Source organism: Zosterops lateralis (assembly GCF_965231275.1).
Source record: "Zosterops lateralis genome assembly, chromosome: 7".
Classification (NCBI taxonomy): Eukaryota; Metazoa; Chordata; class Aves; order Passeriformes; family Zosteropidae; genus Zosterops; species Zosterops lateralis.
Window position 1 is genome coordinate 23379421 of NC_139767.1, and position 13215 is coordinate 23392635.

At 50.1% G+C, this 13215-nt stretch overlaps 1 protein-coding gene across 9 annotated transcripts in view; it reads left to right on the plus strand.

The window, feature by feature from the left end:
* The window catches only part of TNS1 (tensin 1), a 66651-nt gene extending 58494 nt beyond the window's left edge, over positions 1-8157 (plus strand). For all 9 annotated transcript variants that reach the window (XM_083864995.1, XM_083864996.1, XM_083865001.1 and 6 more), the window contains 8 exons: positions 202-333; positions 737-829; positions 1510-1587; positions 1690-1761; positions 1841-2009; positions 2256-2324; positions 2673-2705; positions 3672-8157. In XM_083864995.1, the coding sequence (XP_083721121.1) occupies positions 202-333; positions 737-829; positions 1510-1587; positions 1690-1761; positions 1841-2009; positions 2256-2324; positions 2673-2705; positions 3672-3816 (791 nt within the window). In that variant the 3' untranslated portion in view covers positions 3817-8157. The remainder of the gene's footprint in view (positions 1-201; positions 334-736; positions 830-1509; positions 1588-1689; positions 1762-1840; positions 2010-2255; positions 2325-2672; positions 2706-3671) is intronic.
* Positions 8158-13215: the final 5058 nt, after the last annotated feature.

The window sequence follows — 13215 nt, forward strand, 5'->3', positions numbered from 1 at the left end:
TGGTGGAGGTGGAGGGAGATGAGACTGTGCCTGGCAGCCCACTCAGATGGACTCGGATGTGCAGGAGGCATGGTAACATTGTGGTGCCTGGCTATGAGGTGTGGAGCTAGGGAACCCCATCCCAACCCACACCTGCTGGTGTCTTGAGGGTGTGTTGGTTCTCACTGTGCCATCTCTGAGCTCTGCCATTCTCTCCCGCAGCCATTGCCCTGCTGAAGGACAGGGAGCCAGGAGCTTTCATCATCCGAGACAGCCACTCCTTCCGGGGAGCCTATGGCCTCGCCATGAAAGTTGCTTCTCCGCCTCCCACGGTCATGCAGCAGAACAAGAAAGGTATTGTGTGCCCTTCTCCTTCCCACGCTGAGATGCTTTCCGTTGTTCAGCTGGGGCGAGCGGGCAGCTGGAGCTGCTGAGCCAGTTGTGCCCTTGGGTATGTGCTGATGTGGCAGGATCCCTGCCTCCCAGGGCACAGGGAAGCACCAGACACCCTCTGCCCTGAGCTGTGGAGGGCTCAGGAGCACTTAAATCTTGGACTTTGGTATAATGAAATGGATACAGCCTCTCCAGCCCACCAACACTGTGGAGGAGCTTGGCTTGGGGTTGACCCTGTGCAAAGGGACAGATTTGAGGAGGGTGTGCGCAGTGTTGGGGACCCCTCCCTTGAGCTGGAGCACTGGTTTCTTAGTGGTACTGCACAGTCATAGGAGGAGGGTGAGAACATCTCATCTCTTCCCAGGAGACTTGACCAACGAGCTGGTGAGGCACTTCCTCATTGAAACAAGCTCACGAGGTGTGAAACTAAAAGGATGTCCCAACGAGCCTAATTTTGGTAAGTGCCCCCAGCATGCTTTTTGCATGTGGGGTTGGGTTTGGGAAAGCCTTGCCTTCACCATGCTGTCAAAGCAGAATTGTCAGGTGTCTGGGACAACCTCTTACTGCCTCTTGTCCCTGTGTAACTGAATCCTGTGGGCATTTGGAGCCTCTATGTTCATGCACACTCATGAGAGCACACAAATGTGCCTGTATGCATAGGTACATACCTTTCTACACACATGTGTAGGACAACTGATGCTGCTGGGAGGTTGGAGGGCAGGGGCTCCCCTTGTTCCATTTATTCCACAAATAATGTTGTCTGAGGAGCTGCCAAAGACCTTTGTTCCACTTTTTTTCCCTAAAGTGGCCCTGGCACCTCTGTCCCCTCCCTGATCCCACTGTGGAGGGCTACATGGTGATTTCAGTGAGAGGAATTGCCACATGTGGCATTAGGCCTATTAGTGAAGAAACCCATCTAAAAGCCCGTTTCAGTCCACCCAGAGCAATGGTGACCTAATCAGGGAACGCTGGAGTTTCTTATTCCTTTCCTTGGTTAATGATTATTGTACTTTGGATTGTGCAGTTCTATAGCCTAATGATTTTGCAAAAGGATCATTGTATTAACCCAGCAGGTGCAAACAATTCTTTCATCTGGCAACACTGACCCTATGCTGACCATCTTCCCTCTCTCCCCAGGCTGTCTCTCAGCACTGGTGTACCAGCACTCCATCACACCCTTGGCCCTGCCTTGCAAGCTGGTCATTCCTGACCGAGGTAAGAGCTAGGACCACAAGGTATTGCATCTGTCCCCACAGCCTGCAGGGAGGGGGTAGGTTTCCAAGCAAGGAGCACCAGTAACCATCCCTTGTGTTGTAGATCCCATGGAGGAAAAGAAAGACTCAGCATCAGCCACCAACTCAGCCACAGACCTCCTCAAACAGGGTGCAGGTGAGTTGAGAGAGGTTGTCGTGGGGTGAACTTGGCTTGGAGTACTGATTGACCCCATGTCTGCTGTCTCTCTTTCCAGCCTGCAATGTCCTCTTCATCAATTCAGTGGAGATGGAGTCTCTGACGGGCCCTCAGGCCATCTCGAAGGCTGTTGCTGAGACGCTGGTGGCTGACCCCACGCCCACAGCTACCATTGTTCACTTCAAAGTCTCTGCACAAGGCATCACCTTAACGGACAACCAGAGGAAGTAAGAGCCTCCATGGCCACATCTCTGGCCAAAAGCCAGTGTTGGCTCATTCCCAAAGCCAACAGGGCTGTGATTCAGGAAGTGTGTTGGTGAAGGATGTCCCCGGGATGGCATCAGCCTGGTCATTAACATGGCTGAGCTTTGTCCTTGACTCTTGGAACATCCTATGGGAGACCTACGGCAATGTCCCCTGGGCTGGCGGAGCTGGGTTGAGGTGGCCCTGACATTCTCTGCTTTATGTTTCAGATTGTTCTTCCGAAGACACTACCCCCTCAATACTGTCACCTTCTGTGACTTGGACCCCCAGGAACGAAAGTGAGTGTCCTAACCTGGGGGGAGCATGTGACCCTCAGCCCTTTCACTCCTCTAGCCTCCTGGGATGCTTGGAGCAGGGTCTTTGCTTGCTCTCTCCCATGCTCTTGCAGAGAGCAGGTATGTAAGGTCCCCTTGGATACTGTGGTGCAATGCCAGCTTCTTCTGGTGACTATTTGGTGTATACAAGCACCTTCATGCTCAGGGAGAGGTGCATCATTTTTCCATAAAGCCAAGCCTGTGCAAAGCCAGGCTAGCCTTCCAGCATTGGTGTGGTGTCCCCCATTATGGCCCTGTCTCTCTCTGGGGTGCAGGAGGGACCATCTCTCACACCTTCTCTTCTCCTTGCAGATGGACTAAAACTGATGGCAGTGGCCCAGCTAAGTAAGTACTTTGTGTGCTTCCTAGCAGATTCCTCCCAGCTGCTGTCAAGGTGGCTTCTGCCTGTGTTTGGGCATTGGCTGGGAGATGCCCTGTGCAGGACATCCTGGCTGTGTGTGAGATGCGCTCAGCTCCTGGGGACTCTGGACGCATCTGTCAGCCCCAAATTCCTGGTCAGAGCAGGCATGGCTCTTGCTGAACTGACCAAACTGGAAATTCTCCTGACAGTGTCATTGGGAACTAGCTTATGGAGCACAGCTGGGGTTATGCTGATGGCATGTGAGCTACTGGTCATCTCTTCTCTTTCTCCCTGTCCTTCCTGTCCTGACCCATGGGAGCACAGAGCTGTTGGCTGAGCCCATTTCCAGGGGCCAGCTCCCACTAATTTTAGCCATTGTGTGAGCAAAGGGGTTTTTATTAGGATGTCCAGCTGCTGGGATATTTCCCCTCCCCAATTAGAAATACCATAGCCTGGGCCTGTCTCACATTCTGTTCCCCCTGTATTTATAACTTGAGTTTGCACATTCTAATTAAAAAAGAAAAAGGGACATTTTATTCATCAGGGGAGAGACAGACAGAAATAACCAGATGGTCTCACTCAGTTTCCTGTGTCCTTGCATGGCCTTCATCTCTTAGAGGGTCAACCCCAATGGCCAGCCCATCTTATCTCTGGCTTTAAATGGCCAAACCAAGACAATGCTGTGGGCATTGGAAGGTCCCTTCTTTGGGATGGACTTGGGAAGGGTGGAAGAGATGATCAGAGCAAGGGCAGTTTGGTCAAGAAATGGTTGAAAGCTGGCCTTCAAAGCAACTGCAGCAAAGGGAAGAGAAGATGGTCCTTCATGCAGGCTGGTTTGTGTTGTGAGAGGTGGATGTTAAAGAGGGGAAGTGGGACAAGACTATGTTGGAAGAGGGTGATGGTAATCATTGCAGGAGCAATATTGAGGCTCTTGCCTTCTCCCCACACAGGCTCTTCGGCTTCGTGGCCAGGAAGCAAGGGAGCACCACAGACAACATCTGCCACCTCTTTGCTGAGCTGGACCCAGACCAGCCAGCTGCAGCCATCGTCAACTTTGTCTCCAGGGTCATGCTTGGCTCTGGCCAGAAGAGATGAGCTGGCACTTGCGGGTGATTCTTGAATTTTGGAGAAGGACTTGGAGTTGATCCGAGAAGGAATGTGAGGAAGTGCATTGTGGGAGAGGGAAGTGAATTGGGGGGGGGGGGGGAAAGGGTTGGAATTTTGGAGGAAAACAGCAAACAACAAAAAAACACCAACAAAACCCATAAAAACTCAACACAAGCCAAACACACACGTAGAGGAACCAAAGCCACGCACCTACGAAAGAGCCACAAAGTCACGCCAGACAGGATGCATGTCCCATTGCAGGGAAGGTGACCAAAGCAAAGGCGGCAGTGAGAGGTGTGTTTCCAGCTTTCAGCATCATGGCCTCAAGTGGTAACATCCATTTGGGACTGAATGTGGGACCATGACTGGTGTTTTTCATCTGGAAAAAAAAGAGGCAACTGGCAAAACCCATGGAAGAAGCGTCATCCCAGCAGCACCATCTGCTGTGTGTTTGAACTGACCCGTAGGAGATACTGACATGTGCTGGGTCTATGGGACATCAGAGGAGATGCTCTCAGAAACCTTCCCTTCTCCAGCTGTAGAGGAGGGTCCTCACTGGTCCCTATGCTTCCCCTAGAACCTGCTCATGACCTGGTAACTTGCTGGGGGCATGGGGAAATTGGTCCTGAACCTTCCAATCCCTGGGGAGCTCGGCCATGGGCTGACCTTTGCTGACCCAGAGCCCAGCACCAGTCACAGGTGAGATGCTGTGAGTCCACCCAGAGAGGCGGGTCACACTGTTTTCCATGTCCCCAGAGGTTCTGGTGCCCCCCAGCCTGTGAGGAGGTGTGGGGGTTCCTGCCACCCTGTGCCTGGGGAAGGTGGATATTCCCCAGGAACCTGGAGGATGAAGAAAGTCGCCTCCTCTCCCATCTTCCCCTTTTCCCTCCTGTCACTAGTCCTCTTTGGCAGTTTTCTCCTGCGGCCTGTCACATTCTCTTAACACAAAAAAAAAAGCAAAACAGAAAGGAAAGGAATAGTTGTAATAATAATAATGATTATAATAATAGCGGATGCTGGCACAGGTGAGTTCCCTGTGCAAAGCAGCAGACCCGTGGCTACCCCTTATCTAGCTTTTTGGAGACACGCAAGCGGTTTTTAAATTGCATGGACATTCAAGTTGCACGAAAGGCAAACAACTACAAGTAACTCAGGCGCTTTTTTTCTCCTTTGGTTTTGGAGGCCACGTTAAAAAAATAAAGAAAAAGAAAGACAAAAATTTAAAAAAAAGAAAAAAAAAAAAAGCAAGGGACCTGCAGTGGCTGGGCAGCTCTGGCTCAGTGGGGAGGTAACAGGTCCTCCGAGAGCCACCCTGGTTGACACATGTACCCCCCAAACCATCTGTTTCGAGGCTTCTGCCCCGGAAATGCACCATAGTTGTGCAGTGATTTCAGTGCTGTTGGCTTTCCCCTTAGCTTTGGTAGGTGAGGAGGGCAAGTTGGGTAGAGAGAGGGGCAGAGGGTCCCTGTGTCACTGCAGGGGGAGAGATCATGGTGGGGGTGCAACAGGTTGAAGTCTTTGCCCTATGGTGCTGGGGAGGGGGCAGAGGATGCTTCGGTCACATGTGCAGGTTTAGGGCAGGGGGAATGGTCCAGCTGGAGCTGCAAGGTCATTGCTGAGCCCTCTGCTGCAAATATTCCCCCTGAGAGCCTTTTTGGGCAAAGTTTTCAGTGCAAAGTGGCCCAGATAGTCTTTTGGGGACAAAAATTAGAAACATAGCACTGCAGTCCCCTGGAGAGCTTGTCTCCCGTGGACAACCCTTGCCTTGATAGCTATAATATATATACAAGCTATACTGACAAAATACTGTAAGCTAATGAAATTTTAAGGAGGAAAAAAAAAAAAAAGGTTAAATTTACACTCAAAAATATTTATTTTTGCCATATTGCTTTCCGCGCATCATATCTCCCCCACTATATCCCGCCCTTCCCCTGCCCTGGGGAAACACCTGCATGTTAAAAGAAAATCCAGAGCAAGGCAAAATACAGATGGGGGAAGAGGCGGGGGCCCCTGTGTCGGGGTGTCTGCGTGTGACCGGTGTGCGGTGTGTGTGTGTGTGTGGGGGAGTGAGCGGGTGGGCGGCCGGACAGGGCTGCCAGGGCCAGAGGCTGTGCTGATGTACTCGAGTGTGAAAGGATGGGTACCGAGGAGTTGGTTGTGAGATGGTGGTGGGACAGGAGGTTCTGGGGGGTGGGGGGGCTATCCCCCTCCCCGCTTCCCTGGCCGCACAGATGCAGAGATCTTTTAATTTTTTGATATTTCCAAAAAGTGATTCCCTCCTTCTGCGAAATTCAAGTGAGACAAGAGACGATCTCACCCGTAATCTCCTCACCCTGCCGTTCACCCATCAGAGAAAACACTGTGTTTATAGATATATAAAGATATATTTTTGAAAGCCTCTATTTTTCAGACTTGGTTTTCTCACTGCTAAGAAAAGAGATGATAATAATGTAATTTTATTTTAATCTGCTGCCTTGGAAACTGGTGCTTGGAACTCCTATTTCTCTTTTTCTCCCCATACAAACAAAGCAGATCTAAACACCCCAGAGATGTTGCATAGACACCGACCCCAGCAGATACCTGCCAATAGCATCACGCCTGCTTTGGGCCTTGAGCCTCTCCCGGCTTCCCCACTAACCCACTAGCTGAAAATTTAGACTGTACCCAAATCTCAAACACTAATGAAATCATCTGATGATTTTATTATTTTTTTAACACACAGCTAATCACCTTCCAATGATGTAGCCAGGTGTTTATCAGCTCCCTTTAAAGGCACTTTTTTCCCCTTTAGTTCCTTTTTTAAAGAAGGTTTTAAGGTGTAACAACCCTTTCTATCCCCAGGAGAGACCATCAGCAGCATTTAGGATTGCCCAGGTCCTGGGGCTGGTAGGGACTTAGTGCTGGTATTTTTTCCTTATGAAAGGGACAGAAAATACTCTTTGGGTTTTTTTTTCTTGTTTCTTTTTTTTTTTTTTTTTTAAGTGCAGTCATGCTATTTGAGATTCGAGCTCGCACGAATTAAGCCCAGCATATGTTTTGTTGTAATCACACTGCCGTTGTCAGCAGCCGGATGGTATCTCTCTCTTGCTCACACACACACACACACACAAACACATCCCTCCTTCCTGCACAAAGAACTGCATATATTCTTGCCAAAGATATCCTTAAAAACGCACTTTTCCCCACATATATATAAATAGATATATATTATTTTTTTTGTGTGTGTGTAAATTTATTGTATGTGCCCTTTTTGTGTCAGTTTGTTCTTTGGAGAAGCCCGTCCTGCCTTTGCTGTCGATATAGCTGTCTATTGGGAAATGCTCCCCGGGGAGGTAATTTGCTGTCTGTCTTGCTCAGTGGCACCTGCAATGAACAAAATGGGGGGTGCCCATTCAATGGGGCTGCCCCTGGCTCTGCCCCTGGGAACCATTTTGGGAGATGATCCATGTCATCAACTGCTGATGGGATATACCATTGCATGGTCTTCACCAGTCCCTCATCACTGGTGGAGGCAGCAGGGCTCATGACTCTGAGCAGAGTTTGGGGTTGCTCTGAATGCAACATTTGCTGGCTGCCTCCTGGTCAAATTATACATGAAAAACAAACCAGGTAGGGAGAAAAACCCAACCCAGCCTCTGGGCATTGATTTTTCAGTGGATTCAACCGCCTGAACCAAAGCGCAGAGTAAATCCCCACCCAGCAGGTCGGGCAGGTAAAGAAACCAGTTGCCCCAAAAACCCCAGACAACAGCATCAACAAAAGGCAACCCTTCCCGTTGGAGCAGGCAGGATGATCAGACAGCAAAGGAGCCCGCAGGGGCTTGTTTCATTTTGTTCGTTTGTTTTGCAAATTGCGAGGTTGGTTTGGGGTTACTAATTTTTTTTTTTCTTTTCCTTAAAAAGGGGAAAAAAAAAAAAAAAAAGGAAGCAATATGACGTTTCTGTTGGCGGATCCTGTGCCGCCGTGTTATGCGTGGGTTTTTTTTTGTTGTTGTTGTTGTTGTCTTTGTTACTTTGGGAATGTTACAGATTTATTTGCTAATCAGTGTTAACAAACAGTTTCAGACTTTTAGACTTGCCCATTTCTGTGTATTTATATAGATGGAAAAAAAAATACATTATATTTTGTATCTTTATGCCCATAATGTTGTCGTGCGTGTAAGGATGACTTCGGTCGCACCGTGTCCGTGTGTGAATGTCACTCCGCTGTTGTCTTCCCATTGTACAGATGTTGGATTCTTTGCAGTTCATTGTATGGCTTTATAAAGTGGTAAAAACAACAACAAAAAAAGAACCAGTTATATAAAATATACTGTTGCTTGGAATGCCAGCTTGGTGTTTGGATTGCTGGAAATGTATCTTGAAATTTAAGGGAGCATAGGAATAAATGCTCTGTTTTTATTGCACAGGGGAAAAAAAACCAAAACCCAACCCATATGAAAAGCTGTCGGGTGCTGGGTTTTCTCCGGGCTGTCGTTCCCCCTGTTCCTCGATGGCAGATTGGGGCCCCCGGACAGACGCCGGGCGGTGGGTGTGGGAAGAAGGGAGGGGTTGTGCTGCTGCTTGTCAGCCTCCAGCCGCAGCTTGTGTTCACCAGATGCTGGCTAACCAGACAGCCCCCAAACTTCCGACATGGCTCCAGCTCCAGCCTGGCCTTTTGTTTACCAGCAGGGATTTCTCTGGCTTGCCCTGCAGCCACTGGGTGCTCTTCAAGTCCTGTTGCTTTTCCCCAGGTTGCCTTTAGTGCTGTCCGTCCAGCCTTGGGCATCCCTTTTGGGTCCCTCTCCTGCAGGGGAAGAGGATAGGGGTGATGCTGGTATGGGATCTTTGCGGAGGCAGCAGTTTAGGCTCTGCTCCCATTAAATCCCACTCCCTATGCCTTTCAGAGCCATCCTGCTTGCTTGTGCCTGGCAAAACTTCCCCCAAAGTCTCAGGCCAGGCTTTTCCAGCATTTGCAGAGCAATTCCCAGCATCTGTCAGAACACTCAGCCCCTGGCTCTCTGGCTCCACTCCTTCCCCTCCTTGCTGAGTTGGTGGCCAAGACCCAGCCCCCTGGATGGATTGAGTTTAATTATACAAGAAATATCAGCCAGAGCAGCGGCAGTTTCTCTGGCGCCAGCACTGCTGCGGCTCAGAGGCTCAGAGTTTCTCCTGGGAGCCGGCAGCACTAAAAATACCTCCTGCTTTTATTTAAAATAGCTGCAGGGCGAGGGGCGGATTGCGGGGACTGCTTGCGTGGGGACCCCGTGCTGTGGGGCTTGTGCTGGGAGGCAAAGGCAAGAGAAGTAAAAAAAGAAAGGGGCGGAGATGGAACGGGTTCTGGCCCCTCCGAAATAGCTGTGGGGCTGTGGGTGGGCACCCAAGCGACCAAGTGCCCTCCAAGCCAGGCTGCACCACGGGACCTTGTGAGATACCTGGCATCTGCCAGCCTTGGCCTCAGTTGTCCCTTATCTACCTGCAGGCAAGACGGGACCTGCAGCCTCCTCGCCCTTTCTGACACTGCAGGAATGGTATTTTCTTTCTAGCTTCTCTTAGTTTTGTTTCTTCCCTCATTCCTGCTGGAATCAACTCCCCAGTACCCAGCACCAGGCACTTTCCCATTCCTGCTGTTTCTGCCTGGCTGGGATGGCCACTGCTGAGTATCCCTGGGCAGGGAGGAGAGGCGGTGAGTGCCTGGCGAGGTGGCGCACACAGGCTATTTGTTGCAAGCCATAAACTGCCTCTCATTCCACACCCCCCCCCCCCCCCCCCCCGCCTTTTCTGCAGTTAATTCCCCATTTCCTTTCCAAAATTCCTCCGGAACTTCTGGTTTGTGTTTTTCCTCAGCATGTTCTTATCTGCCACCCATTTCCCCTCGCCAGTTTTGACAGCACAGGCTTTTCAGGGTCTCTCTCTTTGCAGATTGCTGGTGTACCCAGGCCAGGCTTGTGGTTCTGCTGTGACCATTGGGAAAGGCAGGTCCCACCAGCTTCATGCTGGGAAACTTTGCCCCCGTTGCATCTCCCCATGTCTATCGAGTCCTCACTTTCAGGTTCCTAAATCAGTGTTTTTTTCTCATTTCAGCCCCAGCTCTGGGGACCCGGGGCCATCCAGGGAGTGTTTCTTGTGGGGCTGTGAAAGGTGGCAAAGTTTCTCTCTCCTCTCTGCCTGCTGTTTCAAGGGAAAAGGGTGGGTGTACTATCAGACAGTCAGGAAACCCTGGGTTGGGAAACCCTGGTGGGTTTGCTCCCCTCTCCCCCCATTATTTTTAGTTGACTAAGCTATAAGCAACCCTCAAATATGGAGCAAAACTAGGGTCATGGTGGTGGGGATGGAGAGGTTTCATCTCCCTTCACTTCTTCTTTCCCAAGCTTCTCAGCAGTGCTGGGTACCCTTCAGAAGTGTCCTCAAGGGAAACAAAAAAGTATGATACAACGTGGCTTTTCCTGAGTATCATGTCTGGGCAAAGGCCAGGAACCAGACAAATTCCACAGGATGGGAAGTGTGGAGCAGATCTGATGTGGGCAAAAGCCACCCTGGGGTTGGTGTTACCTGTGCTCATGCTCTGCCCGTGGGAACAGAAGTGTCTCCCTGTGAGCTGCAAACCCTGCTGTGGTGTCCAGGATGCTGCTGCTGAGTTACTGCTTCCCTGGGTGGCTCAGCCACTGTGTGCAGTGGGGGCACAGAGACTGATTGATGGAAAGGCAAAGGGCCCAACTGTCTGGGGTTCCTATGGCCACACAGACTGGGGCTGAGCAGCTCCAGACCAGGAGGAGGGCTGCCATCCAAACCAGCAGGGCCTTGGAGAAGTCACAAGAAAAGGAGATAAGAAAAGACAGCCCAGAAATGACTCTGGGGGCATCATCATCATCCCAGGAAGATGTTACTGCTCAGAAAAGGGCATCAACATGCAGCCTGTGGTGCAAGAATTAGCCACTCCTCGTGGCTGTGGCAGACAGGAAAAGACAACAGAAAGGAATTTATTAAGGGTTAAATATGGAATAAAGTGGAACGATGTGACACTCGGGAGTGGTTGATCTGGAGAGGGAGGAGAAACAAAACCCTGGATGTGTTGGAGGGAGGGACAGAGAGAGGGAGGGGAGGGGCTGGGCTAGTCTCTGTTCAGAGCAGAGAGATTGGAGAAGGGCGATGGGTAGGACTGGGCTGTCCTTCTATTTTGTGAGGTTCTGGCTCCATCTACAGGGATGTGTCTCCAAGTGATGGAGGCCTTGGATGGCTGCATGCCCAAAGCTGGCTGGGCAGGAGGTGATATCTCCTTGCCTGCAGCCAGTTTCTTCTATGGCTCCTCTCCTGAGCACATCTCTACATCATGCTCCTGCTGCTCTGCAATGGACACCTGGGTTTGTACAGGTGAGATAAGGAGATGTCCTGAGATGGTGAGATACTCAGAGGCAGATGGGTTTGTACATCCCTGAGATAAAAGGCCTGAAATCCAGCCCGGTGGCTGCTGGATGCAAATGCAGTCGGGGCACTTCGAGTTGGGTGCAGAGCACTCACTCCCAGCACTGCTGATCCCAGACTTGTGTGCTTTGCACAGCCTTTGCCAGAGCCTGCTTGTCTTTCACATGAGTGCAGCCCAAAGATGTCCCTGTGCAGGGCTTCAGTGCCAGCAACTCTGACCACCCCACAGCAGTACCATGCAGCCTTGGCTCACATAGGACCACATAATCCAAGCAAATCAGGCAAGCAGCCTAATGCAAAAGCTTAGATGAGTCAAAGTAGCACTAGACTGGTCTCTTCTCCCTGGTTAGTTGATGCTCACCACATCCAATGGCATGCTCAGAGAAGGGCAGGGAAGCTGGTTAAAGGTCTGGAGCACGAGTCCTGCGAGGAGCAGCTGAGGGATCAGGGGGTCTTTGGCCTGGAGAAGAGGAGGCTCAGGGAAGACCTTACCACTCTCTACAACTACCTGAAAGGAGACTATAGCCAGGTGGGGAGTCTCCTCCTCAGTTACAAGTGATAGGACAAGAGGAAACGGCCTCTAGTTGCTCCAGGGGAAGTTTAGATTGGATATTGTGGAAAATTTCCTCACTAAAAGGATGATCATGCATTGGCAGAGGCAGCCCAGGGAGGTGGTTGAGTCACCATCCAGTGAGATATTTAAAAGATGTGTAGATATGGCACTTTGGGACATGGTTACGTGGTGGGCTTGGCAGTTCTGGGTTAATGATTGGACTCAATGATCTAAGGATTTTAGGATCTTAGGATCATTCAGGGTCCAACCTAAATGATTCTATGATTTTATGTCATTGTCCTTCTTTGGATGCCCCTTGTGCTGGAAGTTTTAGGCAGACATGAAGTAGTGACAAAGAAGAGTCCAGGCAGTCCCAACATGCTACAGCCAAGCTAAAGAAAGCAAAGTGAGTCAGGAAGGGATATGAGGTAATTTGTTCACAATCTCTGTGCCCCAGCACAGGGTAAGGGTTCTTTTTCTAGCATGCTCAGTGGTTCTTCATTTATCACCTCACTCATGCTCTGCCTCGTGTCTGCTTCCAATTACCTCATTGATGGCCTCTAGCTGTCTGTATCCACATGTTCTTGGAACTGTCCTCTGCCTCCTCATGCCTTGATGGTCACAGGGTGAGTCACACCCTCCTGCCTCTTGGCTGCCACCCCGAATTTGCCCTGTTCCACTGGTTTAACCCTCCATCCTTGAAAGAGGCATGAAGTTCGTCTCCAGTCAAAACCAATCCTTCCTCACACATCATATCACCTGGGGTCTTGGGACACCAACATGTCTAAATGACAGCTGGTCCCAGCAGAAGTTTTCCAGCTGAAGGCAGGGACAGAGCATTTAGCCACAAAATAGGAATTATCCTTTTGGATTCCAGGCTCCCTCCTCTCCATGTCTGGGCCTGCAAAAGTGAAAGCACAGAGGAATGTGCCTCTGTCCCGATGACACTGTGACAGCTGTGTGGCTTTAGCATGGGACATCTTTCTGGTGGTGGTGACAAGGGGTCCTGCTCTGAGCTTTCCTGCTTGTGTCATGGTAACAAACATATGCAGTTTGTGATGGTGCTGGCCAGCTGGGAGAGTGCAGGTATGAAACACACACAAGGGTGCTCACATGCATGTGTATTCACAACAGGAAATAAAGAAATAAAGACCCTTCTGATCTCTTTTCCCTCATGCCTCTGAATCCCAAGATCCAGTGCTATCTCTTCTATACCTCTCCCCTCTCTCCTCCTTCTCCTTCTCCTCCTCCTAAAAAAAAAAAAAAAAAAAAAAAAAAAAAAAAAAAACCCAAGAAAAAAAGAAAAAAAAAAAAGAGAGAGAGAGAGAGAAGGAAAAGAAAGAGAGGAAGTAAGAAGCAAGCAAGCAAGAGTGCGGAGGAGGAACCAAATATTTGCAAGCTCATTGTTTTAAGCCTCCAACAACTGGATAAAAC